The sequence below is a fragment of the Marasmius oreades genome, chromosome 3 (assembly GCF_018924745.1).
Source record: "Marasmius oreades isolate 03SP1 chromosome 3, whole genome shotgun sequence".
NCBI lineage: Eukaryota > Fungi > Basidiomycota > Agaricomycetes > Agaricales > Marasmiaceae > Marasmius > Marasmius oreades.
In genome coordinates, this window is record NC_057325.1 from 616,253 (window position 1) to 640,743 (window position 24,491).

A 24,491-nucleotide genomic window follows, 5' to 3' on the forward strand; every position below is an offset into this window, starting at 1 on the left:
GCACTATTATTCTTACTATGAGGACCTTTAAATCCTCCAAGTTCTTTGGACCCATAGGATGCACGTTGTACGAGCTTTCCAATTTCGTTAAGAGCCAAAACAATAACAACCTTATGTCTAACTAGGATTTCGTTTGCGGACAATGTGTGGAAACAACAGAGTGACGGGCCGTGCCGTGACACAGACCGAATGACCTGATTCGCTGTGGCCGTTTAGGTAGGTTTCACACGTACAAAGAACCCCTAAAGCCCACCTTGATGAACAACGAGACATGCTTCGGAAAATCATCAAATGCTCGAATGCCGACTTTATCCAAACATACTTTCGACGAAGCTTCCTTGATGATACATTGGCGGAAAGCATAGTAGAAAAGTTGAGGGGCAACAGGGTCCTGTTAGAGAATGGTTGGCCCGATCTTCGCATTGGAACGGAAAACGAAAACGACACGTTCGCACCTCTCTTCAAAGTCGCTTCGGCCGTTGCAAAGGTCGCCGAGTTCTGTGGGGTTCAGGAAAAGCGGAGCTTTTGGGTTGTGCCGAACCCCACGAAAGCGGGCGAGTTCGACGCTATGGGTTATCGACACTTGCCTGACGTGCGATGTGTTAGCGAAGACACATAGATTGAGCTTCGCCGCTCCGAACGCACAGCGAACAAAAATGCCAATAACCATATACAACCCGACGAAGAAAACGAAGATCTATTCTCTCATGCGGCTCACAATGCATCTGTATTGGGGGAACTAAAGCTCCACGACGCGACGGTCACAACTCAAGATGTAAGTCTTGTGGCACCTCCTCTACTTTCATGGATAACTCTCTTTTCAATTCTCAGGATGAGAAGAAACTCATCTACGGAGCCAATGAAACCATGTATGATGATCCGACCAGGCGATTTATATTTGGGTTCACCATAGAGGCAACGACAACACAGATTTGGCTCTTCTGCCGATCGCATATTGCCAAGTGCGAGAAGTTCAACCACCATGAGGTCCGCATTCTACTTGGACTGATATGTATGAGGCTAACTTGAGATTCAGGAGCCACGACCATTCATTAAATTCTTGTTGGCCGTAATGTTTGGCAGTCGGGAGCAGCTTGATTGGGATCCTACAGTAACGCGTCTTTCGAAAACGGTGAATGGCTCGAATATCATCGTTTACGAGTACAAGATTGGTCACAGAAGATTTTACACTATTGGAAACCCAATCTCTCATTGTTTATCCAAACTTGTCTCCCGAGCGACGCGAGTCTGGGAAGTGGAAAAGGTCACTCAGGCCGGGCCATCTGATTCGACGTACGTGCTGACCGACGTTTGGCCGTACAAGGATGCTAAGCTCGAGAAGGAAAATTTGGGACGATATATTCGAGAAGTTGGCCAAGGTTGACGAGGAAAACAGGAAAAATAACACACCTACCATGCATGCGGAGGACGCGAAGCCTTTCTCCCTCACTATCTTGGAGGATGGGCCACTGACAAACACTGAGGGTGAGAACGACATCACTGTATTCCCCCCAAGTTATCAACGCGTCCAGTGGACTGATGGCCAACAATTGAGTGCCACCCGGCCCTCTCCGTCACGAAGGGATGACCGAGTCGTTTGGAGCGCTGATATTCCTGTGCATGACCCATATAAGCTCGGTGACCGTCAGCTTTAGGGACGGAAACATGTACGCCGTCTTGTGAAGGAGGTCTGCCAGAGCGTATATGAATTGGCTGACATGCTGCAGTTGTGAAATGCATGAAAGATGTTCTCCGAGGTCAGTTCATCGTCAAATCTGGCATTGTAGCTCATTCCTAAAGATTTTCAGGTCCCTTCTACCTGCGCTTGGCTGGATATGTCCATCGTGACGTCAGCCCTGGGAACTCCCTGTTCTATATTGAACTGAACCAAGGCAAAGTGTCCGATGTGGAGTTCGGAAAGCACGAATCAAGTTGTACGGTTCATGATCCCATTGTGGTCCACGCCCTCACCTCCTTCCCCTCTCGCCCTCTAACACATATCCGTCTTCCTAGGGTACAAAGGACTTCATGGCCGTCGAATATGCCATGGGTTATCATTTACACGCCCAAGAAGTACCCTTGCTTCAGACCGATCCCTTGACGATATCGTCAGTAGACACTGACCGTCATGTCATCTTCAACTACTACCATGATGTAGAGTCCGTGGCATGGATCTATCTATGGTTTCTCTATCATCGTTTTCCGTCGTCCATCTACGAAGTATTGACGCCGAATAAGCGGGCTGAGCTACGGAAGCTTTACGAAGGGGGAGGGGTCTACTTTTGGAATGGAGCGGACTCGAGGCTTCCCGTCACCATCGGCAAGGCGTCGATACTCGTCAGACGTTTTCAGAACATCCATCATGGGAATGAGGAATTGGTAACGCCGCTTGTGCTGTTTCTGCACCTCCGAGAAGCGTACCAAAATCTCGAGAAGGAACCTCAGCAACCTCCTACACAGGGTGCTTGCTTCCATTGGCCCAGATCCCTATTTTCCCTCGAATTATACGAAACCCGCATTGCTCATTTCCAGCAGATACTTGAGATACAGAGCAGTCGGGGTGTCCTTGCGGTTCCAGTCAAGCCCACTCATATATTGTTGGAGTCTGAAAGACAACATTGTAATGGCATAGATACCATGCACTGTATGTAGGCCATCATCCAGAGCAGTCAGGGTATCCTTGCAGTTCCAGTCAACCCTACTTGTACATATTCATATGCCCAAAGATAAATCAGTCTTCCCTTCCTTTGCTCACTGAACTCGAAGTTCCAGTTTTCGTTCATTTCCCCTCTCCATCAATTTTAATTCCACCATTCCACCCTAAGACATCATGAGATTAGATAGTACATGGTCATCAGTTGGTCATCAGAAATCACATCGTAGTGACTTCTTGGACTTTTGGCTCTGATTAGTTCGATCTATGTGCTTATGCCAGTAACTACCTAAAGTGCCAATTCATGAGTTGAATCTTGCAAGAAGATAAAACTACAACCGTAAGATCCCGTCACCCAGCAGCACGGTGATCTTCTCCGGCCAAGAAGGCCGCGACGTGTCAGTCGTGGAATTGGTGAACAGAGTTCTATGTCTAATCTACAAATTCGTTCACCTGAGTACCTGGTCGAACCAGAAGCATCTGCAGAAGAGCTCACGCCCACTGCCAGGTACAGCTGTCGGATCGAGTTTTACGTGGCCGGGTCAGGGCGGGTGTGACAACGACTGAACAAATGCTGAGGAGCGTTCACTGCAGCTGGACAAAAATAAGTAAGCCCCGGACGACTTTGTTTTGACCGGACGACGGGTAGCCAGGAAATTGACACAATGATTCTTATCCAATGCAACCGTTTGCGAAGCATTGACCGTCCTTCCATGAACGGTTCTTTCGCAATGACCTTTTTGTGACGACCATGCACGTAGTCGACAAGTAGGTGACAAGTTCGATTCGATAAATACCGTAAGATACACGTCTGATATCGCAGATATCGCATGAGTAAATGGTACGTCCCGGCTACCGACTCCACGCCGGCATACATGGAGTACGAGCTTTCATTAACAACCAGCCCTCCGTCTAACTAGGATTTCGTTTGCGGACATATATGCTTATCAGACAAAATCAGCGAATGGAAAAGTTACACAGACAAAGCTACGTGCTACGTACATTCAATCTCGCAGCATGTGATTGTTTGTGCGTCTGTGTGCGGCAGTTCCAACCATACCTTTAAGAATTTTGTAAAACATTCCCTAACAATGTTTCAGTTAAGTGTGACGAACTCACCAGCAATCTTCCGTAGGGACGTTGTCTCCTGCTTGTATCCTCTTATCTAGTAGCCACAAGTGGAGATTTTCTTCAAGCACCTTCTTCACGCAATCCATACAGAGCCAATCATCAGGCTTCAAGTCTGCAAACTCTGGCTGCTTATAGTTGCTACCCAGGATAGCTTGAATAACGTATTCGTAAAGAGTCCCGTTGGATGGTATCGTGCGTATTAAAGAGTCGAAGTAAGGCCGCTCGACTTGACTGAAGCCAAGGTGACCTTTCATCAGCAGCGGAAGTCTCATAAACGCAAAATCCGGATGCTTAGCGGACAAATAATCGAATGCTAACTATACTGTTAGCGAAACGTTCTACGGAAGTTGAATCTCTGCTTACTTGACGGGCCCAACAAATCAAACCCTTTCACTACATTGCAGCGAGCACCTAAACTCTCCAGAATGAGACAAGGAAGGAACGAATGGAGCGACTGGGCGTACATGTATCCATCTCTCCTTCCACGCTGTCCAGTATCGACTTCCAATGCGAAGAGTCTTCGAGTGGTAGTTTGAGCTTGCGTTCTTCGAATATTTGGGTCAAAGGATATGAGAGATAGCCTGAAATGAAGACCAAAGCATTGCCTCCGTCGTGAATGTCCCAATACTCGAGAGCGTCCTCTACCGGTCCCCTGCACTTGCTTTCGAAACATTCATAGATAGCAGTAGGTCCGACTGAGAGTGCGGAATCACCAAGAATTTCCTGATCGGCTGTAAAAATCAAATGGAGGATGAGATGTGGTGCCAACCACGTACGAGGATAATTGCTCACCAAAGTCATGGTGTCCTGCCCAAAGGAAGACTTCTCTCAGAAAACGCGAAACACTGTGAACTTGGAGGAGCTGTTCGTCAGAAAAATCATCTAGGAACTTTCTTCTTCTTCGCCGCTCCTTAGCCAGTCGGTCTACCAAGTCTTTGTTCTCTCCATCTTCATCCTCATCATCAAACTCCTCAATCATTTCAACGTATCTGGGACCATCAAAGATGCGAGAGTATAGCATTATCCTGTACATTGTTCTTTGAAATCGCCACGACTCTATAAATGACAGCTGGCTAGAAGCGTTATACCTTCTATCCTTGTGTCTGCACAGAATATTTCAGAGGGATTCATGATGAGATCGGGTATAGTTCGAACCTCAGGCTAAAAACTTCCTCCAAGCTCCTGAACGCTCTCGCATTCTCAACGAGTTGGACGACTTCCACAGGCAAGATAGACCCGTGCTCTCCTATCTCCGCCTCCCATGAGTCATCAAATTCACCCTCTGGTTGTTCATCTGCATCATCTTGTGCTGGGATACGATATCGAATAGCTCTCAGGGCTTGGGGCAAGGCTGGTCCAACCACATTATACGCTACGGCTCGTATGATTGACTTGGGGTGAAGTTTGAAGACGCTGTGGAATGCCTTGGCCGTCAAAATGGTATTTTTCAGTGAGGTAAAGTCGGGTGAGAATATGAGAATACGGTCGACGATATCGTCGTCGAGAGGTAAACCGTTGAGCGCCTTCATGATGGTATAAGGATATCAAGATAAGAGTGAGACACGGACTTCAAGGCACCGAGCGAGGCGGTGTTGACGTGACTCCAGCGTGACCGTGCCGCTCCCTCCAGGCTCCCTGTTTCCTACTCTCAAGCAAGTGCTCATTCGCTTCCAACTCAGGACCTGCATGATCCCGACATCGAATACCTTTATTGCGATCGACTTCTCTGGACCGGCAGGAATGTACTTCCTGACTCTGACTGAGGCCTGCGATTGATAGGGAATTTTGAAAGTGTGACCTTCGACGTGACTCTGTCAAGGCCTACTGGTAGTATCAGACTGGTATCTTACTGGTATCTTCCGGTCGACAGCTTGGGAGCCTTCCATCGATTCAACTTGGCCCCGAATCTTTTCGGGGGGAAGTCTTTGTTCCATGTGAAAATCACCTTGTTCGGTCTAGACTATGAACGCGGCAAGATTAGACCTGGTTGGCTGATCAGGTTCAAATTGGACACAGCACCGATAAACCTTGAATATCGTTTGATCTAAAGTTAACCAATACCTACTAGGCTCAGGGCTGTGCATATCGAAAGCGGGTTTTCTTCCTCAGTGGGAGAAGTTGGCTCATCTTTCCTCACGCTGTTTTTGGAAGCTGGTAATAATCTGAATTTGATTTACATCACGACGAGATGCATAAGCGATGAAAACGCGATGCGGTCGTCACGGCAACTTTAGTAGGCTGTACAGGTCGGAAGATCTTCACAAGGACAAGCTGTTTACTCACTTCGGTTCAAGGTCCACAATAAAGGATACTAAAGGATTCCACAGTGTTTGTCAGAGGTCAGACAGAGATTCTTTTTCGTTATGTGAAGTCTTGACAGCGTTACAGGTCCACTTGTTTCAGCCTTCTTGAAATTCAAATGGCATTTGAAACTGGAGCAGTGCGGTGTAATTCACTCCTCGAGACACAATCATTGATGTGCGTCGCAGAAGAATTACAATACGGGTAAGGCATGATATGCATGATACCGTGATCCCCGTTGAGCCGAACCAGACAGGTATAAAAATGCCCTCAGATGGTGTACGATTTCCTTGCCCGGCGCCTTCGATCTTCATACCTCTTTCTTTTTTTCGTTTTTCCTTCGAGTGCAATGGTCACTTCACGCCTCTCTCTTTCTTTGATCCTCGCAACGCTATTTCTTCACGATGCCTTTGCAATCCCGATAGCCGCTTTAGACAAGCGGGCTGGTACGAACTGCGGAGACGGTGGACCTGGGCCGTGTATCTGCAAAAACGCTCTCAGTTTACGCAAGAAGACCCTGAAGTGCCCTAACAAGTCCTTCAAGTTTGCCAACACACAGCCAACGGACGGTACTATGAAGCTATTTAACGTAAGTCATAGTGACGATCTACCGCCTGGTATATCTGATCTTTCTTTTGACATAGGACAACACGGGTAGCTTGCAGTGTGGTGGGTACCGATCATTGAGCGGACACATTCAAGGGGAAGTTAATCCGCAATCCATTTATAGATCATTTGGTCGAACTTCAGTATATTGGAGATGAAGTCGACAAGGTCGCCGACATTTGCACCCACTTCACATCTGCAGCAGGCAAAGCAGATTATCAAGATTTCTTCAATACGATCAACGACACACCCAGATTGGTCTTTGTGGACGGCACAGTCAACAACGCAAAGGGTTTCTTGTTTAGCGGGAAAGGGTTCGGAGCCAAATCGAACCAGAAGACTGCTGTATGTGTTTTTATTCACCTGTCAACCGCCTTTGTTACCGACAACTCATACCTTCGTCTATAGAACGGTGTCGCGAGTTATCTTAAATTGATAAAGAGTGATGCACAATCCTCAGCCACAGTTATCAAGACTAAGATGGACACTATCATGAGTGGCAAGGGAAATAGTCTTGGTGCAAGTTTCGTCTCCGGCTATACGGCGGAAATTGACCGCCTCGCAACCAAGTAAGTTATTCTTTATAAACTTACCGACCTCCGACACTGATATGCAAATTTCATCAGAGCCACGACTGACGCAAAGAAGCTACCCGCTGCACCAGCTCCCGGTGACCCTTTCGTCGACGAGACTGCCTCGACAATCGCCAAATGCAAGCGTTCCTTCTGGGTAGAAGCTCGCGACTACATCATCGCAAGAGCAACTGGAAAGAAGCCAGCGCCACCCAAAGCGTGCCCAGTGGTAAGTCGGACCTTTTCCCTTTGTAGTATCGAAGTCTGACATTCCAACTTCTTTTCAGAAACCAGCGACACCCGCGAAACCAGCTACTCCTGCTAAGCCAGCCACATCTGCGAAACCAGCTACGCCCGCAAAGCCAGTCACCAATAACGGTGCAGCCAAGCCACCCGCAAAGGCTCCTGCTCCCCCCAAAGCACCTGCAAAGGCCCCAGCCACGCCTAAGGCACCCGCGAAACCAGCTACTCCTAAAGCACCCGCGAAGCCTGCTGCACCGAAGAAGACTACCGTAACCGCGAAAAAACCGGCTGCACCTAAAGCCCCAGCTGTCCCTAAGAAGCCTGCTGCGCCCAAAGCACCAGTCGCACCGAAAAAGCCAGTCGCACCGAAGAAGCCAGTCGCACCGAAAGCACCAGCTAAGAAGCCAGCTGCACCCAAGGCCCCAAAGAAACCCGCTGCACCGAAGAAGAAGACAACAAAAAAGGGAAAGAGGTCCTACATTGAAGGTGTGTTTTACACTCCTCCTCCTCCGGTTGACTTTACTCAGACATCCTTCCCTAGATGAAGACTATTAATTTATACATAAGTATTAGCAACTACTTTGTATGTACTCTATAACCTCCCGGTAGGTTATATTTGTCGGTAACGAATGACAGAGCACGATTTTGGCGCCTATAATATGATGTGTGAACTTCTCTGTTTCCTGAGGTTACAACTAGAAGTCTGCCTAAAGGGACCATAAGGTCGAGCGCAATTGCCTTCTACCGTCAGCGGGATTCTGGTCGTACGCTCAACAGCGAGTTCCGGGTCGTTATTGCTGCGGATGGAAACGACCAGCCTAAACCAGACTCATTGGCGCTTGAAAGAAATAATTCCCGCATGCTGACGATCGCGCAGGTCGTTAACGAAGGCCAGCCATTCGCTCGAACCATTGGACCACTGCCCCCACTTTACGCACAGCAGCGTCACTGGCACCAAGCCTAAGGTCAGGACGCAGTCGCCTGTCCTCCGGGGTATAAGGCATTGTACGATAACATATTTCCAGCTTGGATTTGAGATACGGTGATGCGGTAAGGGTGGGAGAGACCGTTGGTTCGTATGTGACCGTAACATCTAGAATATCGTTTCAAACAAAAACACGGACGAAGTTGATGGGAACGGAAATTACTTTGTATCAGAACAATGTCTCCTCGTTTCGCTGCCACCGCACCGTCAGCACCACCCCATACCTCTGCTGTTTCTCTCCAAGCAGTAAGCTTGCATACGCATCCGGTTTCTTCACCCAGTATCATCTTCATGATTGATATTTCTTTTCCGGCGTCGGCTCCTTTTTTGAGGCGGATGATATCTGGGCCTTCGACCTCAAGTATAGCCAGAAGCATGTTCACTTTACTCGATCCTTTTCTCCCAGAATTACAAAGTACAGAGAGTGACGTGAGGATATGAAGACTGAAATGGAATGTCGGGAAACGCGCAATGGATGAAGTATCGGAATAGTTATAAGAGCTTTCTTCAGTTTCCTGCGTTTTGAGTTGTGTGTCTGCACTCAAAATCGATGTGTTGATGAACGAACGGGAAGGGTTGCGTCTACCGGGCTCCTTTTCCGGTGTTGCATCCCATGTAATGACAGTTGTCTTTCCTATATGAAATGAGGACAGCCTAGTAGACGTTGGGCTGTTACGAACCTTCGAGCCCATATCCAGTCGTCTCTTCATCGACATCGACGTCCATTGAGGCATCTAATTCATCCCCTTCATCTTGAAAGATAGCATTGTGATACAGAAGAGATATTCTCCGGCTCGCTGCTTCCAGCGTTGCAGGTAGAGGCAGAGAAAGATCGAAGGAATGCTCATCAGAAGTTTGCGAATCTGACGACTGGTATTCCTCCCAGCGACCGTGGCACGAGTCTACTGGCCATTCTCGTAGTTCTTTGGCTGTGGGTGCCCCGAGGAAGACGTGGAATGTCATGGCGTGTCGAGACGCCGTTTGGACTAATTTGGTATATCTTATCTGTATCTTCTGTTGATGAAAAAGAGCTCAAACTTCTTGAAAACTTTCTCAGTTGCACAGCGTGTAAACGCAACACATTGCTATCCCTTCCGCAAGTTACTCCTGACCTTACCGGGAAATACAACGTACCGAAACATGTTGGATCTAGACCTTCATGTTTCTGGGAATCATGCTCAGCAAAATCTACGACGAGGTTCAACCTAGTTCATTATGCAAGGCGTCATTGACCACGCTCATAAAGATAGGTGTGGAAAGGACAAAGGGAGAGTGCGTCTTACGATTCAGGAGATGAGAGCGAGTCTTCAGGAAAAATTAGTACATATTTCCTATCTTCGTTTATAACATAACACGATCTGATTTGTTGCCGCTCTTTCACATAGCTCTGTAACTCTGAGACCGAATCTGAGACCACCAGATATAGTCTTCTGTGAAAGCAACGAATAGCGCCTTCGACTTCAAGCACTACAAAACCTCATCGGTTCCTCCTCTTACGGCTGATCGCAAGAAACAGCTATTTTTCTAAAGAACTTTCCCCAAGGCTATGATCAAATTCCGCTTCAGAAAACCCCGTGTCAACATTCTTGGTTTTCAAATCTTTAACGGTGTACAGGCATATGAGCCTAGGCAGCAGGGGTTCAATTTAAGGATGATGAAACTGTTGTGAAAAACTTGCGGGAATGACTGGCTCATTTCTAGCCGAAGGCACTTATGCTTGGGATCGAATATTTGTTTGCAGTGCATTCTGTTTACTGTTGACGGATCTGGACTCAAACAGTACGGTCACCTCCAATGAGGCACCTCCGACTGCCAGGCCTTCGACCTAATTAATGATTCGTGCTTTTGTTTCTACAACGTTTCACAACCTCTCATTGGGGATAAATCCCAGAGCTTACTGGTCAACGCGAGCACGGCCATGGGAAGACATTTATCAAGGTTTTGACCAATATGTATACTGCGACGTTCGCGGTTGATCCAAATCATTGTCATTCTGGTCCCTGTGTGCCTTTACTCTCTCGTCTCTTACTCTCTCGTCTCTTTGGTCAATCAAAAAACCAAACGACTCGTTCGGGTGCGATACGAAAGCTTGTCGCCGGCCTAGATGTGAGACTCTCTTCCCAAAATGACAAAGTGACGATGATGAAATGTGACTGATTGTTTTGTTTTTTAAGTTCTTCATGTCAGGTACACGAATTCAGTATCACTGTTATTCTCATGACTTCTGTCCGACAGCTGTCTATCGAGCCACCGAACAAACATCATATGAATGAGAACTCAAAAGAATCGTCATTGGTGCTGTTGAACGGTATATCGGAACAGAATGAGAAAGAGAAGTCAGAAATAGTGGATGGGGTAAATCTACTATCCAGAAGGACCCCGCGTGGCCGCGGTGTTTTGCTCCTTCGTCTCTCAGTCAACATTTCTCCTGAGATTTGGAAGATCAATGAAGAAGGCCGGCTGTCTGTTCGTTCTCTGTGCAGCAGGTTCGGAAGAAAATGACATGGGTATGTCACAGAAAGCACACTCAGACGTCAGAAGAAGAAAAAACGCGTTTGACTTGCCACTGCGGACGACGCGGTGCGCCACGTTAGACTTCAAGCACGTGGGACGCAACCGACGCCCGAACTTGAAATCGTACCACCTTCCACCCATCAATGCGAGCGGCGCAACCTGGTAGACCGTGAAGGTACAGAAAACTCTCATCTTCTCATGGGGTTACAAGGGCACTGATGATTATTTCACTTAGGCGCAACTAATTTCGATTATGACCCAGTGTCATTATACATATCGGAATTTAAGAGACTGGCTGTCGATCCTGGGACGCCGCTCAAGACAACTCAATCTCCGATCTTTATATTGTGGTGACGTTGTGTCCACCTGCTCATTAAATTGTTACCGGAGGCTGATGACTACGATGCTGTCTAGACTCTAAGCTGAATACAGAAGTTAGAACAATGACCTTCCCGTTCCTGATGACAGGTACGTGCAGTAACTTTAGTATCATTGTCTTCCTCGCTAAATTTTGTTCTGCAGAGGAACGGGGAGATAAGTAGCATCAAAGTAGCATCGAATCTCGTCGCAAGTACTTTTTGGAATGTGAAGTCAACGTGAAGTCCGCATAAACATCTGATGGAGGAAAAAAACGTTAGGTGTCTGCTGTGGGAGGTGAGTAGATGTTAACCTCATTATTCGACGCGGTGTTGCGATATCAGACAGAACCCGTCTCAATTCTTTCGAACTTGTTTCCAGCCACCTGCGTCACCCAGAGGTGACTTCAATTGAACCATCACAGACATCTTTGATCTGACGGAAGTCTCTCATTACACCTTCAACTACACGCCCTTGCCCGCTATAAAACGCTTCGACTCGTGAGGCGTGTTTTCCCAAGGACTCCACCTAGCTCCACTTCAACATGGGACTGATAGATTTCGTTGGTCCTGAAAGTTAAGTACAAGCACAACTAGGGAGTCAGAAATTGGACCAGAAAAACGTATAAAAGCCTCCTTCAAACGACGTCCTGCTCCTCACTCGAACACACCAGCAGTCGCCTGTTCTAGTACTTTACATTGTTCATCATGTTGTTCAACAAATTCTTTGCTCTCTCTGCTCTCACTACCCTTGCTGCCGCCACTGCCGTCCCACGAAACGGTGGTGGAGGTGATAGCGGTACCCAATGTTGCCAACAAGTTACCCAGGCCAGCGATCCCGCCGTTGCCGTTATCCTCAAGTCGATCGGTGTCGTCTTGCAGAACCTCGATGTCCTCGTTGGCCTCGACTGCAGCCCTATCACCGTCATTGGCAGTAACAACGGTGCATGGTTAGTTCACAGCCAAGCCCTTGAATTGACGTATACACGAGGCTGACAATACCCTCTTTTCTAAGCGCTGATGGAAGTAACACCGTCAATTGCGACGACAACAGCCATGGTAAACACGATTGTTTTCAGTAACTGCCACTCACTTGACTGCTTACTGATTTGTATTTCGTCTTTAGGCACTCTCATTAGCATCGGTTGCGTTCCTGTCTCCGTTTGAACGCTGGTTGGTTAGGCGGTCCGCCAGGGCCCATGTCAAGTTTATGGCTCGGACTAAGCTCGTATATGAAACTCTGTAGTTGATATGTGTTCCGAATATGCAAGGTTGAATGTTACTTCTTGCGACTGTTCACGTTAAGGGCGGGCCAAGTCTGTGCTGATTCCATTTCCCATGCATTCCAACCCAGATTGTTCACTCCGTTCGTAACGAGTCCTCGTAACCGGTCGGACTTGCCATTTGTGGTCCGCTTAACTGTGCAAATTTCTTTCCTTTTTTATCTTACAGATAAGATAACGCCTGATCCAGTATCTCACCTTTCGCTTCAAGGTATGGTGAGAACGTTGTCGCATTGGCATCCTTGCCGTTCCGGAAACAATAGATCCACACCAGAACCCACAAAAACGATTTAACATCATGCCGGTAAATTCGCTGGAGCTTCCCTACGATGTGATCAAAAGTGAGCAGGTCCAACCGCGATGAAAAGTAGTGTTTTGACACTGAAATCGCGATGTTTAATTGTTTGCCCACCTGCATGGCATAGACCAGAAAGTGATCCCAATGAGTTAGGCACCACATGAAAGAAGTGATTCACTCACATAGATACAAGCCCAGAAATGTTTCACGGCATCTTCCTATGCACTCATACCAGCGTTCAGGGAAGGGGAAGATCGTGAGACGAGGTATCCTTCCTTGTTCAGACAGGAGTCCGCACTCTCGATTACCAACCGTACAACTTTGCATTCATCGTGAATGAGGCGTGTTGGGAGTTCGGAGAAGAGTATGAGTCAAAAAGGGAAAACATACGGCGACATCCTTGTAAATACTCCAGGGCCGCCAGAAGCTTCTGGACGCAGGTACGAGTCCGAGGTCGTGACGGATGTAAGTGCAGATTAGACGGCCACCCTCACTTGCTGCGATCACAGATGGTTTTGTTCGACCCGTCCTTTCTTCTTAAAACCTACTCTACCTTTACCCTCCGACGGAATACGATGTCGGACGCGTCAATGACAGTGTAGATTCCGGCGTCAAGAAGGGGCCCAATCGTCCTAAGGCTAGGCAGTTGTGCGAGGCCGTGATAAGCACCAGTGCGACAACCGTGAGCTACGGAATAGGAGCATTCGGATCTTTCCTATCTGCTTAGGACTAGATATGTACGTTCTATTCCTGTCTTTACTATTCTTCTCGCCGACTCGGTCCTAGTTTAATCCGAACCCGAACTACGGAAGCTACGACTGCTGCCCTCAGAGAAGCTTTGATACATGGAAAAGCCTTCAAGGACATTTCCGTCAATTCCCTCATCATTTATCCTGCAAATTCTTCACGAACACTTTCCCGACGCGCAAGTGCCAGACTCCAACGCCTGTGTCGTAGTCAAAAACAGTGTGTCAACGAGAAGGGATCCTCTCGCACCACAAACTCGCCAGGGAACATTATTCTTGCCACACATGCGGATTACCGGTCGATACGTGGGCTGATAATGTACTTCGACAACGAATATGGGCTCGCGGATTCATTTGGGATTCTCAGAAAACCTACATTTGACCGTTGATAAGCTGCGGTGCACAATTTGGCACCCTTGGTACTCTCTGTCAACATTTTGAGTGTCTGAAGTGTCAAGCGGGAAGAAGTAGGATGTGATTAAACTGTTGAAGATTCGTATGTCGAGAATCATGGCTATTGAGCTTGTTCGTTTCACCTTTGTCCCTGCTCGAGCTAAGAACCACGTGGGCTGTTGTTCACCTTCTCCCAAGCATGTTTCGTTTTTGGTCAGGAATCTTTCCGGGGTGAAAGACTCGGGTTGACGGCTACTTGAGTGATCGAGGATTCCTCATCGATTCATCCTTCGTTCGAGCCCTACGAACGGATCACTCTTGATAGTGTCCACGAACTTTTTCAAGGTGAGCTGGATGGGATGCCCATCGTGATCTGCAATACAATTATACACTGGGGCTCGCGAAATAAAATTCAATCGGTGATAGAAACAAGAATCATCCACGCTACACGCTATCTAGTCCATGAAAATCCCTGTCGCTCATCTAAAAACCTCATGGTAATGGGTAGCAGATGGAGACATCTCCATTACTTCCACTCGTGGCGTGAATACCGTCAGCATCGTCGTCGGTGGTACTCCACGACACAGCTTCAGCACCGCTACTCGTCGTTATATCAATGTCCGTAAAGACAGTACAACCAGTAGGATAATCCGAAGCCGTGGTGACAGAGTAAGTCTCCAAAGTCTCAAACGCCCAAACGAGCTCAGCCGAGTTGGTGAGGTTAGTGACGCCTGGAATATTTGCGAATTCGGTGACATAGTTGAACGTTCCGTCAGCGTTTTGACCAGTACGCTGAATGATGCCTTGCAAGGATTGACCAACGGCAACCTGTTGCGGCGTGCTCCAAAACGCAGTGGTATCAGTAACGTACCAACTTGCAACCGCCCAGTACGAACCGCCACCCGCTGGGGAGAGACCCCATTGAAGGACCGGCTGTAGAATAGCCGGCTCACTTTGAGGTTGGAGGCCGTTGAAGAGGTAAAGCAGCTGACCGTGATCGGTTGTAGGATTAGGTGGAACGACCCATGTTGTGACGAAGTTTTCGATGGGAGTACTGGGGCGATGCCAATATGCATACGAAATCCATCCTGATAGCTCGGGAGGTGGCCCCGTACTGTTTGTGGCACGCGCAACTCTTGCCTCACTTCTCGGAGCAACGTGAACGATCCTTTGTGATGCATCGAGTAGATGGATTTCGGTGCTGGTGAGGCTGATTGCACCACCTTCGGGGATCTGGATGACATTGGATTTCGGACGCAATCCACCTGGAGTCTGTACCATTTCCTCGGACTGAGCTGGTGCTGCCAAAGCATATGGCAACAGAGCAGCCAGGATAACGAAAAGGGGTGCTTTCATACTGACTGAGGAGTGAATCAATAAACGTCAACGTCCATAAAAAAGATGTCAACTCACCTACTATGATTACACAGATGGACGTTGGACTTGTCTGTCCAAAATGTTGAGCGTTTTATAGTAAGTCTGATCCACCAATAGTCACACCGAACAGACGAACATGAGGTGCAACTGTTGGTGCCTATCCACTGTAGAACCAGATTAGTTGAAGTAGACCAGAGAAGTGGAGATTCGGTCCCTTCGTGAGAGCTGATTTCGTTTTTCATTCAGTGTTTTGGCGAGTGCATATCGATGATAACGGAAAGTTTGTCCCCGCTATGATGTAGATATGGACAGTGCAGACCGTTTGCTTATTTATCCGACACCCCGTTCAAATAGTACCGCACACCAATTTCCGTTATCACTGTTGTTGCAGTAAAGTAGTAACGCGCTGAGACCATGCGGTTTCCGAGTTTCGTTCTCGTTGCCATGCTCGACGCTGTATTCGGCTAGATTCGGCTTTTTGTACTTCATGGATGGTTATCGATGACCAAAGAGCTGTTATGATCAGCTTCGAAACCCGCCAATTGATACCCTTGAATAGAAAGGTCTGGTGGTTATCGTACATTCGGAAATGGGAAGCATTCAGACCTAGACCGGAATTCAAACGATGAAGGTTTATACTTGACTTTGGAACTTACCACCAGGGTCCGAGGCCAGAGCGGCGCGATGAATCTCAAGAATCCGAATTTGTGTTCAAGGCCTCTTGAATGATATCCCACTTCTCCATTGAATTGGCGTTGAACGTGCCACGTTGGAAATTTGCCAAAGGTCTGTGAGTCGATGCAAAGTTGCCAGCTGGTTGGTGACACTCAACCCGTTTCTGAATCATGGTCGACAAATGCTTCGAGAATAGCGAAGAATGAAGGTTATGAGTAAGATGCGTTAAGCGCCGCTCGTAATCGATAATCGATAATCTCCCGTAATGGGAGATAAGATAAAATTGCAAGATAGCTCAAAGATCCTACGTGCATACGGTTTGATCTAACTGTCTGGATACAAATAACTTCTTCGATAGAAAAAGGACTGGCATACATAAGTTATGAAGCGGGGGAAAAGGTAGAAACTTCAAGGCTCATACTGGATGCCCACTGATCTACAACCCTCATGCTAATGGGTAGCAGATGGAGACATCCCCATTACTTCCACTCGTGGCGTGAATACTGTCAGCATCATCGTTGACGGTACTCCACGACACAGCTGCCGCACCACTACTCGTCGTTATACCAATGCCCGTAAAGACGGTACAACCAGTAGGATAATCTGAAGCCGCGGTAACACCGTACGCCTCCAAAGTCTCAAAGGCCCAGGTGATCTCGGGAGAGTTACTGAGGGCAACGCCAGGGCTGCCTGTAAACCCGCTGACATAGTTGAACGTGCCATCAGCGTTCTGGGCAGAACGTTGGATAACGCCTTGCAAGCTTTGTCCAACGGACACACTCTGCAGCTGGGACCAGTACGCAGTGGTATCAGTAACGTACCAATCCGCAACTGTCCAGTAGGGGCCACCTCCTGCTGGAGAAACACCCCATTGCAGGACAGGCTGTAGAATGGCCGTAGAACTATCAGGTACGAGACCGTTGAAGAGGTAGAGCAGCTGATGGTTATTGGTTTTAGGAGTAGGTGGAACAACCCATGTTGTGACAAAGTTTTGGATAGGGGAAGTAGTGCGACGCCACTGTGCCCATGAAATCCATCCTGATAGCTCGGGAGGTGGCCCCGTGCTGTTTGTGGCACGCGCAACTCTTGCCTCACTTCTCGGAGTAACGTGAACGATCCTTTTTGATCCATCGAGTAGATGGATTTCGGTCTCGGTGAGGCTGATTGCACCACCTTCGGGGATCTGGATGACGTTGGACTTTGGACGCAATCCACCTGGAGTCTGTACCATTTCCCCGGACTGAGCTGGTGCTGCCAAAGCATATGGCAATAGAGCAGCCAGGATAACGAAGAGGGGTGCCTTCATATTGACTGAGGAGCAAATCAATAAACGTCAACGTCCACAAAAAAGATGTCGACTCACCTACTATGATCACGCAGATGGGCGTTGGACTTGTCTGTCCAAAATGTTGAGCCTTTTGTACCGTTCCGGTGGCCTCGGGGTTGGTTGGTGGACATCAGCGATGCCGCAATTTCGACCTTGTTGGCGAGTCCAGTTTGAGGCAATCAAACGAGCTGGAAGTGCCCCATTTCTTGTGTAGTCACATCCCAGTGAAAGCGGGAGAGAGCCGAAAAGCCGTGCCTCGTGAGCTGGGATCGACTGACCTGGTCTGACCTGGTACTGAGACAGATCAAATGAACAGTGATGAACACAAGGTTCCAAACTTCCGATCTAGTCGTTTTCCATTCAGTATGTCTGTTGTGGCGGCGGCGTCTCGATGGTGTAGATATATCCATCTTGGTTCCGTAGGATACTGAAGGACCGAGCGTACAGCATCGACGTGTGTGATGTTAGTCGGTAAATGATGAATGCACCGTTCTGGAGGGTGGCGCCGTCACCCACAACACGTCCGAATCCATACACAAAGCTCAGAAGACCTCCAGCATTTCTCTTTCCTCAAACAAGAATGAACCTTGTATTTCTCGCCGTTTATTCGAGTGGATCAGTACGATGAGATTCCATGATTCGAATGAGTCCATCTCAGGATGAAAAATTTTCGGCTGGCTGTTGGATATTGTAAAGGCAATGAGACGGTCGTGTGCCCTAAAACGGAGTTTAGCCGATAAAGATGCATACTTGATTCGGAACTTACTTTGTACTTCAATTGATCCTTAAACAGGGTCCAGAAGCGGCGGGTCGAACCTCCTTGGTGAGGTCTTCAAGGCACTGACTACTTCCAAGTTATCAGCGAGACTTTGAAGGTGTTTCCATTTTTGCATGGCGTTCTGTGAGTCGAGTTGTGCTTGAGATGTTGAGCTCGAGTTCGTTTCATTGCGTTACTAAATACTTTGGGCATCCTTGGATTCGATGTGCCCTGAAGGATGTAAGAAGAGAGGGAAGACAAAGTAATTGCAAAATGATAAGGTCAGCCCTTGTACAAACATTCAGTAATTCATTTCCCGGGCCGGAGATAGTGCATCAGCCACAACCACCGCATACCACATACACAATAATGAAATCACGACAATTACAAGAAGCTGAGGAATTTTGGGTTCGATGTGAGCCTTGGCTCAACGAGAGAGGATATCGCTTACGAGCTCGATATCGTCCAGGATGGATAGCCTCCTGGAAGGACCGTATGATGGAGCCTAGCAGTTGCGAGGACGGACAAATGCTGGTGAGTGGCTATGTTCTCAGAATGGAGTGACAGTCTATGTGAATGTCTTTGCTTTCTGTAGGAAAATGCAGGATTCCTTGACGCCGAGAGAATATCAGATGGAATGGTCGTCTGCTTCAAGAAACTACCTGCCTCTGATTCTGAAGTAGAAATGAACCGTATCTTGTCCGAAATGGATGATGTTCAAGACCCCCGAAACCATTGCGCTCGTTGCTTCGAAATTCTCAGTGTACCACGCGAACTCGAGCCGGAATCGGATATAGTTCTTCTTGTTTTACCTTTCTTGACCCGTTGGCATGAACCAGAGTTCGACACGGTGGGCGAAGCCTTGGATTTCTTTAAGCAGCTTTGCGAGGTCTGCAACACTGCTCCCCTCGGCTTCTTTACGAAAGGCTAATGGTTTCCAATACTAGGGTCTTCAATTTCTTCACGACCACTACATAGCACATAAGCGAGCATTTTCTTTCATCATTTACGGGAGATAAACCTAATTTTCTCGACCAACAGTGATATTAAGTTCAACAACATAATGATGGACTCTCGTCCGCTCTACGACCTTCCAATACACCCCGCAAATCCGTTAATGGCCCGTGATTGGAGTCGAAAGGTTCGTGTCTTTACGCGTACAGAACGCCCAGTGAAGTATTACTATATCGATTTTGGGTTATCCGAGCAACAGCCACAAAATCGAAAACGTTGCTATGGTGGAGACAGGACAGTACCAGAGTTCAAGCGAAATGAACCTGCAGATCCTTTCACTGTTGACATTTACCGGTTAGGAAACCTCTTTCGAGAGTGTTTGATGAGTGGTGTACGCTTTGGTTACCCCCACTCGCATGGAAGCCGTATATTAACTTAGTTTGCAGACACTATCACCAACATTATTCCCAAAACGACGAGGACTAGAATTCATGGATGGCCTGATTACGGACATGACCCTTCCTGATCCCGACAAACGACCTACTATACATGAAGTTGTCTCTCGTTTTGGGACACTTCAGAAAGGACTTAAATGGAAACAATTACGTGCCCCATTAATCGCATACGATGATACACCTCTTGGTGCCCAGCGTTGGGGTCGTCACTGGAGAACACAAATCTCTTACACTATCAAAGGCAAACCGGCGATCCCAACGGCGGCTGGAGGATAGCTTGCAGTGGGTCGTTTTCAGCTACATAGCATGGCAATTAACCAGGGTCCTTAGCTATAGATGATCAACGGTCCTGTGTTTGTAGAATATAATACCTCCATCTGACGTCGTAGATTATCGGGTCAGTTTATCGAGATATCCAGAATCAACGCCAACTGACCGTCAACGACGACAATGGTACCATTGATATACTCAACGGCAGTACAATTGGCCCAATAAGCTCCTCCGGATCCTCCATTCTTGCCATCGGATTTCTACTCGCCCATATCTTCCTACACTCCTCAAGACCTTCTCCAGACTCAGTAACGATGACCGAAACACTTACATCCAGTACAAACCACCAGTGCTACGGTTACTCTTTGTGAACTCCGGGGTGCGTCACTGGGATTGAGTGGATGACAATTGTTTTGTTCGTTTGTGAGGCAGATCAAGGAGGCTATGAAGAATAACAACGTGAGCTAGACGATGAAGGCGTCTGACAAGAGCTTTCGGAAGTTGCCGAGGATGATGAGCTCAGACCTGCGGCGGGCGTGACTCTCACTTACCACGACGACCAATTTACCCTCTTTCTCATTGAACCCTTCAGTCCCCTCTAACATGTGGTAGGTGCGTGGCGTCCTCGTTTTCAATGACGTTCAGCCGCCAATGTAATTCAGAGGGACTCCGATAATCTCGTTGGCTTTGCTAGCATAATAGTAAGTAAAAGGATAGACTCGGCCACTGCCACTGGTGAGTGCGTGCAACGTTCTTCTCCCATCGTGGCACAGCCTATCTGACCCGTCTAGGCGTGTACCACAGAGCCGCGATGTAGCACTCAATGACGCCTGGTTATTCTGGGATCCACCCTCGGAACGTGGTCGACGTAAGAACAAAGGTTTCAGGGTCCCACTATCGTAATGTGAGATAGCTAGACCAGACATGTGGTAGCCTCGAGGCATGTCGTTCATATTCCTCGTTTATAACCATCGAGGTTCGTGAACTTTCTCCCCTCTCAAAGCTACCTAGACAACCTTCACCTTGCTTAGCTTGTCTCATAGGCCCCTTCCAACGTTCGAACCTTTACCGCCATTTCTTGAAACCCACGCTTGATTGCACTCGACAATGTCCTTCGACACCACAGCTCTTCGAGTTGCGCTTTATTTCGCCTTGGTTAGCTCGCGTTGTCTTACCGACATTTTCCTCGTCATTGACTTTTTGTTCTCTCTACAGTCTCTCTTCTCTATCGTTCTCCTGGGTCTGACCGCTGCAAGAATCAACTACACGACTCATCTTCTAGAAGGAGACCCTCTGAATGGAGGTGTTAATTTTTATGGTACGCCTGGTAAAGCTAGCTAGCACCCCGTTATGCAGCTGATCTCGCTGCAGACCCAATCGTCGCAGAACTGCTCGCAACCTCAATATTGATTATGCTGTGGTCCTGGTTTGTGTAAGTAATGTCATATTTTTCTGCGTCATCGATCTGATCTGACCTATTCTTGCCACCCTGAACAAATGAACTTTCATATACGCGTATGACGTTCGCCTTGCCCTGTTGACTTGGTCATTCAGCATCTTCACCATCCACAAACGCCGAGAGAACCGTTTCATCTCCACTTTCCGCGGTGAATTGATCGGCTCGTTCATCCTCTGGGTTATGCTTCTTGTTGGTGCCGCGATCGCTACGGTTCGTGTTTCAAACATCCCCATCTTCCTCCTTCCGTTTCAAACCAGTTCCTTCTCACAGAGTCACCGGTCCCCGGAAAGCCCCGACCCCAACGCTCGCTGGGGCAACCTCAGCTCGTGCCGCATGTATCAAACGTGCAGAATCCTCACAGCCCTCGTCGCCTTCTCCTGGATCACCTGGTCTACGCTTACGATTATCATGATCATCAGCATTGTGTTTGCAAGCGTGAACCGTGGTTGGAATGAGCCCATGCACGGAAGGTGGGACCCCAGGGCCAGCCTGTATAGGGATTCGAGGACTGGCCCCCAGATGACCACGAGGCCGACTTCGTATGCTTAGAATTCGAGGTTGATGTACTTGCGGCTCATAATTTTCTCCGCACTCCGAACGTTTGAATTAGAGATTACTGTTGCGATTCCGAAACGCGATGTCGAACATACTTAGTATACATACTATATCATCCACCCTTCCCCCTTCTTGACGGACATACGATGTCAATGTCCGTTGTTACCTATATTTATGTCAGGTTGTACGGCTCTCCGTGTACATGTATCAGAACCCCTGTCTAGTCATAAAACATTATTTAGCCAACATCTGTGCATACGAAGGAGCCTTTTGATCCCAACTTCTTTCTTCGGAGCGATGGGCTCAGTAGTCAACACGAATGTACTGGCGGCACAAGTTGGTTAAGAATCACTGGCAGCAAAATCCCAGTGACGGAAGTGCGGAAGTTGATAGGCTCATTCCTATGGCATATTTTGCTAAAGCGCTATCCTTCGGAGAGCAATGGACCGGAGACATGAACCTCTGAGTAGCAAAGACTGAGTGAGGGAGGCCGGGGAAAGGGTTTCACTCACGGTTTATTCGCTTGAATATTCCGCCCACCGGATCGGTGAACAACGTTCACTGAACAAAGGGGTCGAACAAAATGCGAGCACAACAACTTGGTGTACTTGTCGAGTCTACGATGGAAGGTCTACGAAGAACAACGCGTGGCCCATTGCCTTTAGCTTGAGATCGTCGGTACTAGTTTTTCCAGGCCTTCCGTGCGGGAATCAACTCGCATATGTTCTCTGGTGCTGTAGAGTATTGTTAGAGTGTTTGAAGACGATCTATGCGGGTACATTTAGAGCATTGGTTCTTGCATAGTCGGTATGAACTCGAAACTCGGCGTACCTAGAGCTGATCTCTCCGGTCGTGAGCACGACAGCCCAACAGTTCGGACTGGCTAAGACCGACAGCCCTTCCAGGATTCTGGAAGGCTGTTCCTTCTTCGCCAACCCAATGAGACGGACGGCTCTCCGTCTTGAGAGGATTGGGATTTGAGACCTGGGTGCTTGTACTAGCGAGGGACTCCATGATGGAAGTACACCCCAAAGCTGGCCTATACAACAGGTTGAAGTCGATGTAGCGGAAGGTGCGGTACCAGGCTTTCAGAAACGAAGAGGAAGCAGCCGCATTTCCATCATCCGAAACGAAGCGTTCCAATTGTTTCGATCGAGATCTGTTATCAAGGTTACGACGCAGAATAGATGTACTTTGAGTGGCCCAGGCCTTCGGGAACTTCAGTACTTCAGTCCTGGGTTTGGAATTATTCCACTGGAACGATGAATGCGATGTGTGATGATCTCAACATAACTTTCCATGGCAATTGAAAGAGCAGATGAAATCCATTATGGCACAAACAGGCGGTTCGGCCACCTAAACGATTCCCAAATACAAACCCGATACTGAGAAGACAAAGAGTACCAGTATCTCTGGAAAAGTAGTGAGAAGACGCTGACTTCCATTACTTCCGGACCTTTGTTGAGACCCTGAGGAGTTCGTCTGGTTGTTAGTAGTATAGCTAAAGGAGGAAAACATCTAAGGCTCAATCCCGTCTTGTCTCGAAAATCTGGATATACGCACGTATAACTGATCAGAGAGAACGGTCCCGTTATTACATTCAAGGTTTTGTTTCTGTTAGGCGATGCCCCCTTCACGGTCATATTGACGATGTGTTCGATGTTGGGATCCAGTCCTTGCACCGAAAACAGATCAAAGCAGTCAAATGCTCTGGAGTCCTTGCCAATTTGGGCACCGTCAGCTTCAGTAACCTTTCCGTCGATGTCAATGTTGAATGTCGGGGAGAAGTCACTGAGGAGAGATCTTATGTATAATGCTGAGCCTGTGGAAGTTGAATATAGAAGATAAGCTGACGAACGTTCCATCCCAAGGACCGGGCCAACACACCTTTAAACTTCCAGGAGCCGTACGAAGTGTTCTGCTGACCCATCGCAGCAAATTCGGTGCATGGAGGTTGAGGCTGGACATTGTAGCAACCTGACCATCCATTTCAGCTCTGCAACCCATGGCAAACAACCCACTCTCCTCACCTGGTTGAGAACCGATAAAGTAACCATGTTCGTCAACTTTACAAAGACTCGCATCCCCAGCTCCTATTCAAATATTTGTCCTTTCATCAGAGCCTCGTAAAACCAGGTCTAGTGCTCGACTCACCTCCGCCATAAGTAATCTGAGTGGTATCCGTCTCGTTGACAGTCACATTGAAATCTTGTGCCGAAACAGCCACGGGCAGTAATAAAACGAGCGAGAGAAGGTTAAAGAATGAAATCATAGGCCAAAGAGAGAGGATTTGGTGGTACGGGATAAAGCAGCAGACGATGGTAACCAGTGCACATATTTGTTGGGACGAAGGAATGCGCTAAGCGCTTCATGAGCGCTTGAGCGCCCATGTAGAAATGGTCGGCCCTGAGTTCCGTGTAGAGCCTTCGCATGGCACCTCTATCAAGTTTCAAGCACTTACAACGTTAATTTCTTTGTCGGTCCTACTTTCTATCTTCTGGTCTACATATACGATCTAGGCGTCAAAACCTGGTATTTCCATTCCTTCCCGCGCGTAGCGATCCTTGACGACCAAGATTCA

At 47.9% G+C, this 24,491-nt stretch overlaps 13 protein-coding genes across 13 annotated transcripts; 7 read left to right on the forward strand and 6 right to left on the reverse strand.

The window, feature by feature from the left end:
• Nucleotides 1-271: 271 nt before the first annotated feature.
• On the forward strand, nt 272-619 carry E1B28_005506 (uncharacterized protein; the record flags this gene model as incomplete). Its single annotated transcript, XM_043150073.1, has 1 exon — nt 272-619. One exon carries the CDS (start codon nt 272-274, stop codon nt 617-619), a length of 348 nt encoding a protein of 115 aa, XP_043011157.1.
• Nucleotides 620-1,325: 706 nt separating this feature from the next.
• Nucleotides 1,326-1,655, forward strand: E1B28_005507 (uncharacterized protein; the record flags this gene model as incomplete). Its single annotated transcript, XM_043150074.1, has 1 exon — nt 1,326-1,655. One exon carries the CDS (start codon nt 1,326-1,328, stop codon nt 1,653-1,655), a length of 330 nt encoding a protein of 109 aa, XP_043011158.1.
• Nucleotides 1,656-2,028: 373 nt separating this feature from the next.
• Nucleotides 2,029-2,652, forward strand: E1B28_005508 (uncharacterized protein; the record flags this gene model as incomplete). Its single annotated transcript, XM_043150075.1, has 1 exon — nt 2,029-2,652. One exon carries the CDS (start codon nt 2,029-2,031, stop codon nt 2,650-2,652), a length of 624 nt encoding a protein of 207 aa, XP_043011159.1.
• Nucleotides 2,653-3,421: 769 nt separating this feature from the next.
• Nucleotides 3,422-5,377, reverse strand: E1B28_005509 (uncharacterized protein). Its single transcript, XM_043150076.1, has 7 exons — nt 4,940-5,377; nt 4,577-4,887; nt 4,249-4,515; nt 4,148-4,195; nt 3,773-4,097; nt 3,656-3,713; nt 3,422-3,596 (listed from the first exon to the last, which is right to left on the reverse strand). The coding sequence occupies exons 1-7, from the start codon at nt 5,311-5,313 to the stop codon at nt 3,570-3,572; spliced, it is 1,410 nt and encodes a 469-aa protein (XP_043011160.1). The 5' UTR covers nt 5,314-5,377; the 3' UTR covers nt 3,422-3,569.
• Nucleotides 5,378-6,067: 690 nt separating this feature from the next.
• Nucleotides 6,068-8,513, forward strand: E1B28_005510 (uncharacterized protein). The gene is made up of 9 exons (XM_043150077.1): nt 6,068-6,123; nt 6,173-6,289; nt 6,338-6,674; nt 6,730-6,754; nt 6,816-7,036; nt 7,100-7,260; nt 7,318-7,492; nt 7,551-7,992; nt 8,048-8,513. The coding sequence occupies exons 3-9, from the start codon at nt 6,360-6,362 to the stop codon at nt 8,059-8,061; spliced, it is 1,353 nt and encodes a 450-aa protein (XP_043011161.1). The 5' UTR covers nt 6,068-6,123; nt 6,173-6,289; nt 6,338-6,359; the 3' UTR covers nt 8,062-8,513.
• E1B28_005511 (uncharacterized protein) lies at nt 8,388-9,473 on the reverse strand (the record flags this gene model as incomplete). Its single annotated transcript, XM_043150078.1, has 3 exons — nt 9,172-9,473; nt 8,655-9,125; nt 8,388-8,599 (listed from the first exon to the last, which is right to left on the reverse strand). Exons 1-3 carry the CDS (start codon nt 9,452-9,454, stop codon nt 8,388-8,390), a joined length of 966 nt encoding a protein of 321 aa, XP_043011162.1. The 5' UTR covers nt 9,455-9,473.
• Nucleotides 9,474-11,092: 1,619 nt separating this feature from the next.
• E1B28_005512 (uncharacterized protein) lies at nt 11,093-12,625 on the forward strand. The gene is made up of 7 exons (XM_043150079.1): nt 11,093-11,180; nt 11,241-11,355; nt 11,420-11,473; nt 11,528-11,659; nt 11,711-12,311; nt 12,377-12,420; nt 12,488-12,625. The coding sequence occupies exons 5-7, from the start codon at nt 12,070-12,072 to the stop codon at nt 12,526-12,528; spliced, it is 327 nt and encodes a 108-aa protein (XP_043011163.1). The 5' UTR covers nt 11,093-11,180; nt 11,241-11,355; nt 11,420-11,473; nt 11,528-11,659; nt 11,711-12,069; the 3' UTR covers nt 12,529-12,625.
• Nucleotides 12,626-14,468: 1,843 nt separating this feature from the next.
• On the reverse strand, nt 14,469-16,358 carry E1B28_005513 (uncharacterized protein). Its single transcript, XM_043150080.1, has 3 exons — nt 16,115-16,358; nt 15,495-16,064; nt 14,469-15,442 (listed from the first exon to the last, which is right to left on the reverse strand). Exon 3 carries the CDS (start codon nt 15,435-15,437, stop codon nt 14,574-14,576), a length of 864 nt encoding a protein of 287 aa, XP_043011164.1. The 5' UTR covers nt 15,438-15,442; nt 15,495-16,064; nt 16,115-16,358; the 3' UTR covers nt 14,469-14,573.
• Nucleotides 16,359-16,439: 81 nt separating this feature from the next.
• Nucleotides 16,440-18,485, reverse strand: E1B28_005514 (uncharacterized protein). Its single transcript, XM_043150081.1, has 3 exons — nt 18,227-18,485; nt 17,497-18,177; nt 16,440-17,444 (listed from the first exon to the last, which is right to left on the reverse strand). The coding sequence occupies exon 3, from the start codon at nt 17,437-17,439 to the stop codon at nt 16,579-16,581; it is 861 nt and encodes a 286-aa protein (XP_043011165.1). The 5' UTR covers nt 17,440-17,444; nt 17,497-18,177; nt 18,227-18,485; the 3' UTR covers nt 16,440-16,578.
• A 61-nt stretch (nt 18,486-18,546) lies between these two features.
• E1B28_005515 (uncharacterized protein) lies at nt 18,547-20,448 on the forward strand. The gene is made up of 5 exons (XM_043150082.1): nt 18,547-18,751; nt 18,813-19,106; nt 19,165-19,202; nt 19,259-19,562; nt 19,618-20,448. The coding sequence occupies exons 1-5, from the start codon at nt 18,587-18,589 to the stop codon at nt 19,900-19,902; spliced, it is 1,086 nt and encodes a 361-aa protein (XP_043011166.1). The 5' UTR covers nt 18,547-18,586; the 3' UTR covers nt 19,903-20,448.
• A 555-nt stretch (nt 20,449-21,003) lies between these two features.
• Nucleotides 21,004-21,904, forward strand: E1B28_005516 (uncharacterized protein; the record flags this gene model as incomplete). Its single annotated transcript, XM_043150083.1, has 5 exons — nt 21,004-21,051; nt 21,112-21,214; nt 21,268-21,328; nt 21,451-21,565; nt 21,626-21,904. The coding sequence occupies 5 exons, from the start codon at nt 21,004-21,006 to the stop codon at nt 21,902-21,904; spliced, it is 606 nt and encodes a 201-aa protein (XP_043011167.1).
• An 837-nt stretch (nt 21,905-22,741) lies between these two features.
• E1B28_005517 (uncharacterized protein) lies at nt 22,742-22,924 on the reverse strand (the record flags this gene model as incomplete). The annotated part of the gene is made up of 1 exon (XM_043150084.1): nt 22,742-22,924. One exon carries the CDS (start codon nt 22,922-22,924, stop codon nt 22,742-22,744), a length of 183 nt encoding a protein of 60 aa, XP_043011168.1.
• A 342-nt stretch (nt 22,925-23,266) lies between these two features.
• E1B28_005518 (uncharacterized protein) lies at nt 23,267-24,182 on the reverse strand (the record flags this gene model as incomplete). Its single annotated transcript, XM_043150085.1, has 5 exons — nt 23,267-23,411; nt 23,474-23,732; nt 23,798-23,887; nt 23,941-24,003; nt 24,065-24,182. The coding sequence occupies 5 exons, from the start codon at nt 24,180-24,182 to the stop codon at nt 23,267-23,269; spliced, it is 675 nt and encodes a 224-aa protein (XP_043011169.1).
• Between the last annotated feature and the right edge of the window lie 309 nt (nt 24,183-24,491).